Source organism: Quercus robur, chromosome 10, assembly GCF_932294415.1.
Source record: "Quercus robur chromosome 10, dhQueRobu3.1, whole genome shotgun sequence".
NCBI lineage: Eukaryota > Viridiplantae > Streptophyta > Magnoliopsida > Fagales > Fagaceae > Quercus > Quercus robur.
The window spans coordinates 34,654,650-34,662,125 of NC_065543.1; the positions used below are offsets into that span (position 1 = coordinate 34,654,650).

The 7,476-nt window shown below is 46.2% G+C and overlaps 1 protein-coding gene across 1 annotated transcript; it reads left to right on the plus strand.

Moving 5' to 3' along the window:
* Positions 1-819: 819 nt before the first annotated feature.
* Positions 820-1,512, plus strand: LOC126704085 (uncharacterized). Its single transcript, XM_050403118.1, has 2 exons — positions 820-1,105; positions 1,193-1,512. The coding sequence occupies exons 1-2, from the start codon at positions 820-822 to the stop codon at positions 1,510-1,512; spliced, it is 606 nt and encodes a 201-aa protein (XP_050259075.1).
* The last annotated feature ends 5,964 nt before the right edge of the window (positions 1,513-7,476 follow it).

A 7,476-nucleotide genomic window follows, 5' to 3' on the forward strand; every position in this document is an offset into this window, starting at 1 on the left:
AGATACGCATAATTGACCCCGCTCTAGCACTTTAGAGTTGTGAGAAGTTCTAACTTGACCTTCAGAGGGTATTTGGCCAGCACCACACTGGTGCTCTCTGCGAGGTCTTCTCTTTTTGTTGTGCAGGTGTCGTTTCGAGTGTGTAAGGACTGTGTGGCTCACTGGTGATTTTTTCGGCATCATCAGTTGGCGCCATCTATGGGAATCGACTTCATAGTAGATTTGTAAGTCATAGCAAACGCTTCCCAGACAAAGAGTTGCATGGTACTTACTCGATCAATGTCGACCACCAAAAACGTTCAGGGAGACGAACCATGCGCGACGGCCCTTGAGAGACAAGTGCAGACCTTTGCCGCGGCCGTGGAATGCCTCACTAAGCAAAACCACGATTTGGAAGAACAGTTACGCCAAAGGAATGTGGGACATGACACCCAGGAAGAAGACCAAAAAGGTACCAGCGCCAAGCGACGAGACCTAGAGGGACCGGAAGGTAGCAATGCCCCAAGCAAACTGGAGCAGCAAAATATGAGCCTCCCATCCCTCACGGATATGGCTCCACCACATATTGTCGCGGAGATGCAAGCAATAAAGGAACAGATGGAGGTTATGATGAACGCCCTTAACGGACAAGTGTCCAACGATCTTGACGATCTTGTTAACCAAACTGACTCACTGTTCACCGCCTCCATCAATTCCTTCCCCTTACCGCATAAGTTTCGCATGCCGCAGATAAATAGCTACAACGGAGTCAAGGACCCTCTAGATCACCTAGAGACCTTCAAGACCTTGATGCACCTTTAGGGAGTAGCAGATGAAATCATGTGTAGGGCCTTCCCTACAACGCTGAAGGGCCCTGTAAGGGTGTGGTTCAGCCGACTGACGCCTAACTCCATTAGCACTTTCAAGGAGCTAAGCACTCAGTTTATCGCACACTTCATCGGGGGACATAGGTATAAGAAGTCCACGACGTGCTTGATGAGCATCAAGCAACAAGAGAACGAGACACTGAGATCTTACATAACCTACTTCAATAAGGAAGCACTCTCAATCGATGAAGCCGACGAAAAAATACTTGTAGCAGCCTTCACGAATGGATTGCGGAAGGGTAAGTTTTTATTCTCCTTGTACAAGAACGACCCAAAGACCATGTCAGAAGTACTCTACAGGGCCACCAAGTACATGAATGCTGAAGACGCGCTGCTGGCTTGGGAGAAAAAGCCCAAGAAGAGGGAGAGACAAGAAGACACACGACAGGACCAAGGGCGGAAGAAGGCAAGAACAGGAGACCGAAGGGATAAAAGGCACTCTAAGCCCCTAGGAGGAAGGTTCACAAGCTTCACTCCATTGACCGTCCCGATAGATCAAGTCCTAATGCAAATCAAGGATGAGGGGGCTCTGAAATTCCCCAGAAAGCTGAAGGGAGACCCTAACAAGCGATCTAGAGACAAATATTGCCGTTTCCACCGTGATCACGATCATTACATAGCCGATTGCTACGACTTAAAGCAGTAGATTGAGGCCCTTATTAAACAAGGGAAATTGCAGAAGTTCGTCAGCAAGGAGAGAGCAGATCCACCCCCTCAAAAGCAGCACCCCCAACGGGATAATAAACATCCTAGACCCTCCACAGGGGACATAAGGATGATCGTAGGGGGAACAGCGAATACTGGGTCATCCAAAAAGGCTCGCAAAACTTACCTTAGGATGGTCCAGAAGCTCTGACGGGCTCCATACCAAAAATAGCACAGAGAGAAGGCCCCATTGTCAGGTTCTCGAAAGAAGATGCACGACGTCTTCACCACCCGCACAACGATGTTCTTGTTGTCAGCATACAAGTAGGAGACTACAATATGCACCAGGTGTTAGTCAACAATGGCAGCTCGACAGATATCCTATACTACCCGGCATTCCAACAGATGAGGATTGACAAAGAACGATTGATTCCGACGAACGCCACGCTCGTTGGTTTTGGAGGAACAAGGGTGTTCCCCTTTGGCGTGGTCACATTATCTGTAATGGTAGGTGACTACCCTCAGCAAATCACCAAGGACGTAACATTCCTAGTGGTCGACCGCTCTTCTGCCTACAATGCTATCCTCGGACGACCCACCCTCAATTCGTGGAAGGTTGTAACCTCAACCTACCATCTAATGATTAAGTTCCCTACCGACTATGGAGTGGGAGAGCTATGCAGAAATCAGGTAGCCGCACGCGAATACTACGTGGCCATGATGGAAATGGATGACCACCTCCAAGCCATGAACATAGAAGAACATCGGATGGCGACGGAGCTCATAGAGAAGCTTGAAGAGATACTTCTTGACGACTCCAATCTTGACCGAACGACCAAAATTGGAACCCTCGCTAATCCTGCAATCCGCCAAGCGCTCACAACTTTTCTCAGGATTAATCAGGATGTATTCGCTTGGAGCCACAAAGACATGCTAGGGATAGACCCTTCAATCATGGTACATAGGCTGAATGTGTTGCCCTCCTTTCCACCCATCTGACAGAAGAAGCGGGTGTTCGCCCCGAAGCGAGATCAGGCCATAGCGGAAGAGGTCAGCAAACTACTGGAGGCAAGCTTCATTAGGGAGGTTTACTACCCCAACTGGCTGGCAAACGTAGTGATGGTTAAGAAAGCTAGCGGAAAGTGGAGGATGTGTGTGGACTTCACCAACCTAAACAAAGCATGCCCCAAAGATAGCTATCCCCTCCCGCGGGTCGACGTTCTAGTAGACTTTACGGCTCAACATCAGCTGTTAAGCTTTATGGATGCTTTCTCAGGTTACAACCAAATCCGAATGTACAAAGATAATTAGGAGAAAACTTCGTTCGTGACAAGCCAAGGCCTCTTCTGTTATAAAGTGATGCCATTCGGCCTAAAAAACGCAAGCGCGACATATCAGAGGCTTATGAACAAGATGTTTGCATAGAAAATCGGGAGGAATGTCCAAGTCTACGTTGATGATAGGCTAGTAAAAAGCCGAAGGGAGGAAGATCACTTGGAAGACCTCAGGGAAACATTCAACACCCTTCGCTCTTACAACATGAAGCTCAATCCAAGAAAGTGCACCTTCGGAGTGACGGCAAGAAAATTCCTAGAATTCATGGTGTCTCAAAAGGGCATTGAGGCCAACCCGAACAAGATCCGAGCCATAATGGAGATGGCGCCCCCAAGAAATGTAAAGGAAGTACAAAGCCTCAACGGCAAAATAGCCACGCTGAATTGATTCGTGTCAAGGGCTACGGATAAATGTTTACCCTTCTTTTGCACGCTAAAGAAATCTTTCGAGTGGACTGCAGAGTGTCAGCAAGCATTCGAGGAATTAAAATCATATCTATCTTCCCCGCTGTTGCTAAGTCCCTCGCGGCCAGGTGAAGAGCTTTTCCTCTACCTGGCCATCTCCCTTGTCGCCATCAGCGCCGCCCTGGTTAGAGAAGAGGAAAGAGTGCAGAAGCTCGTGTATTACACCAGCCAGGCGCTTCGCAATGTCGAAGAAAGATACCCGCCCATGGAAAAACTCGCCTTCGTATTGGTTACGGCAGCCCACAAGCTCAAACCGTACTTTCAAGCCCACACGGTGATTGTCCTGACCGACAAGCCCTTGTGGCGGGTGATGAGCAACCCTAAAGCTGCTGGTCGATTGGCGCTATGGGCCATAGAGTTGAGCGAGTTTGACATCTAGTACCACCCGCGAACTGCCATCAAAGGACAGATCGTCGCGGACTTCATAGCAGAATTTACCAGCGACGAGGACAAAGGGGCAGAAGAGTCTCCTTTATGGAGCATACATACGGACGGATCATCCAACAGACAGGCCGAGGGAGTTAGCGTCGTACTACTGTCACCCGAAGGGGACACGGTTGAATGTATGGTTTGTCTCGACTTCCCCACCACCAACAATGAAACGGAATACAAAGCACTAGTAGCAGGACTCGATCTTGCCAAAGCAGCAGGAGCCACGAGCATAGTCATTTACTGTGACTCTCAAGTCATTACTAATTAAGTGAATGGGGACTATGAGTGTAAGGGCGAAAGGATGAAGAGGTATCTAGATCAAGTAATAAAAAGAGTAGATGAACTAAAGGCCAAGATCATCCAAATCCCCAGAGGAGAGAATAAGCAAGCCAACCGCCTTGCTAAAGCCGCTTCAGCAAAAAATATGATCACCCTTGATAATGTACTCTCTTTTGTTAAGCTTTCCCTACTAATAGATTCCGACGACGTGCAGGAGATAGGTACTAAAAGAAACTAGACCACATCGATAGCTTCGTATTTGAAGAATGGCGTCTTGCCAGACGGGAGGGAGGCCGCGAGAAAGCTGAAGGTCCAGGCAGCGCAGTTTATCTTGATAAAAGATGTCTTGTACAAAAGAGGCTTCTCCCATCCATATCTGAGGTGCTTGAGTGCTGAAGAGGCAGACTACGTCATGAGAGAGGTACACGAGGGAGTTTGTAAAAACCATTCAGGGTCAAGATCATTAGTGCACAAGCTAGTGCGAGCAAGGTACTATTGGCCCACCATGCAGAAGGACGCTGAGGCTTATGTCAAGACCTACGACAAGTGCCAAAGGTTCAGCAATATCATTAGACAACCAACTGAAGAGTTGACCCTGATGACGGCCCCATGGCCGTTTGCTCAGTGGGGACTAGACATCATGGGACCATTCCCTACAGCAGTGCGACAACTGAAGTTCTTGGTAATGGGCATTGACTACTTTACAAAGTGGGTGGAAGTTGAAGCCTTGGCCAACATTATGGAGAAGAACATACGTAATTTCGTCTGGAGATGCATCGTATGTAGGTTTGGGATTCCTAGAGTCTTAATCTCAGACAACGGGAAGCAATTTAACAACGACTCCTTCCGGGACTTTTGCTCGTAGTTAGGGATAAGAAACCACTACTCCTCCCCTACCCACCCTCGAGCTAAGGGACAGGTAGAAGTCATGAACCGATCCTTGCTTAAGATTATCAAGACTCGGCTCGAGGGGGCAAAGGGTATATGGCCTGAAGAGTTGCCAAGCATACTATGGGCATACGAGACAACGGTGAGAATGCCCATAGGAGAGACACCATTCCGGCTAACATACGGGAGCGAAGCAGTCATCCCGGCCAAAGTTGGACTCACGAGCTACAGGGTACACAATCATGACGAGAGTAAGAACGATGTGGCCATACGACTACAGCTTAATCTAGTAGACGAAATCAGGGCAACAACAGAACAAAGGCTCGCACGGTACCAAGACCGAATGGCTAAGTATTACAACTCCCGGGTTCAACACAGAGACTTCCGGGTTGGAGATCTCATTCTAAGGAAAGTCATGGGCGCTGCTAAAGACCCTACCCAAGGGAAGCTCGGCCCCAATTGGGAAGGACTTTACCGAATCACATCATGGCAGAGAAAAGGCACTTACCACCTGGAGACGTTAGACGGATGGAAGCTGCCACATCCATGGAACACCGAGCACTTACGGAAGTACTACCAGTAGAGATGACAACATAAAGAACAACCCCCCCTTTTATTTACAGTTCACCGTAGTTAAATTTAGTTATACTCCTCAGTTTTATCATTTACTTTAATTTTTGCTACAATACCTTTTTTAAAACCCAAAGGGCAGGACTTTTTCTTTTTAAGAACTACTTTCTCTACGAATGCATGGCAATAAGAGAAGTTTATTCAAAAATGGTTGGAGTTTCTATTTACAAGTTTTTAGTTCACAACAAGTGGACGACTTTTAGTCCACAAGAAGTGGGCGACTTTTAGTTCACAAGAAGTGGACGACTTTAAGTTCACAAAAAGTGGATGACTCCAAGTCCATAAGGTGGACGACCTTATTAAGTCCACAAGGTGGACGACCCTATTAAATCCATAAAGTGGACGACATTGATAAGTCCGAAGTGGACGACCTCATCCTAAGAGAATGAAAAATTATAAAGTCCACAAAGTGGACGAGTTTATCTTTAAGTCTACAGATTGGACGAGTCAGTTAGTAATACCCACGAAATGGACGATTGTGCCAAGTCCCCAAAACGGACGAGCCTATAAAGCTGACGAGTTCGTCCACCAAAGGATATGACTAATATTACAAGACGACGGTTTAGGATAAAAGTTAACGAGATGAACAAGTCTACTAAAGAGACGAGTTGGAATTGTCCAAATAAAATGGACTTAAACTCCATAAATCTGTCAGTTTAAGCTGATGAGATCATGGAGTAGGGGGCAGTGAAGTCCATGAAATTGACAAGTTTTTAAGTCCTTAAAGTGGACGACCTTAAGTCCACAAAAAGTGGATGACTCTAAGTCCATAAGGTGGACGGACTCATCCCAAGAGGATGAAGCATTGTTAAAATCCCTTGTATGAGCAAGAACCAAGTCCAAATATGGACAAATCAATAGAAGTGGACGATTTCATTATCCAAATCCACGTGACATAAACTTGTCCCAAAGGGATGAAAAATATAATCCGTAAAATGGACGAGAGGCCATAAAGCTGACGGTCTCTTCAAACGAACGAGATCATAAAAACGACGAGTTCGTCAAGTCCTAAACATGGACAAGACTACAAAGCCAACAAGTTCGTCAAGTAGACAAAGCTATAAAGTTGACGAAATTACAAAGAATGGCAAGTTCATAAGAGTGGATAAGATTATAAAGTTAGCAAAATAAATCAAAGTCCATAGCTAAGCTCATGAAATCGACAAGTTTATCAAACTCAATAGATAAGATAGACGACCTCAAAATTATAAAGAATATAAGTTGATTGCCCGATGGACGAGCCTATAAATTGACGGGCTCATCATACCCTTAAAAAGGACAAGTCCATCACTAATCCATGAAGTGAACGAGTTTGCAAAGATAGTAGGGACTATAGATCGACGAATTCATTTTGGGCATTCAACACACAATATATCAACAGATGAAAGCAACGGGTACAAAGTACCACAAATAAGAGTAAATCGTTTACAAATAAAAGCCCAAAAAACAAAAAGGGCACTTAAATACATTGTCCACAAATTAAATAGAATAAGGATAGGACTAAGCAGCAAGGGCATCAGTGAAAATCCCGTCTTCTATATTCTGAGCAAGAGGAGTTGCAGCAGGTTGAGCCAAAACGACACTATCATCTTAGGGTTGTCACCTTCATCAGCGACAGTATCGCCAGTAGGTGTTGTTGGCACGGACTCTTCCATAGTGATCCCGGATAGGTCTAACTCTGGGAAGGCTGACGCGACTTGCTTGAGGCAATCATCAAACCCAGTGCCATAATAGTCAACACAAGAATCGATGTATGATTGTGACGCTTTGAATTCTTGAACGGCGTCAGCACCAGCCTTCTTCACCTGTTTGTGTAAGGTCATCAGCTCTTCCTCTAGCTCCTTGTTCCAACTACTTACCCCTTCGAACTTCTCCCTCGTCGCCTCCAACTCAGCGTTCAGAGTATGGACGGCCTCCTTATACTACTTTTGCTAGTC

Excerpts from the sequence above, each read along its gene's own strand:
- LOC126704085 (XM_050403118.1), top strand. The coding sequence starts at position 820 with ATGTGTAGGGCCTTCCCTACAACGCTGAAGGGCCCTGTAAGGGTGTGG. Across the intron at positions 1,106-1,192 it reads CACGAATGGATTGCGGAAGG|ACGCGCTGCTGGCTTGGGAG; the intron begins GTAAGTTTTTAT and ends TGAATGCTGAAG.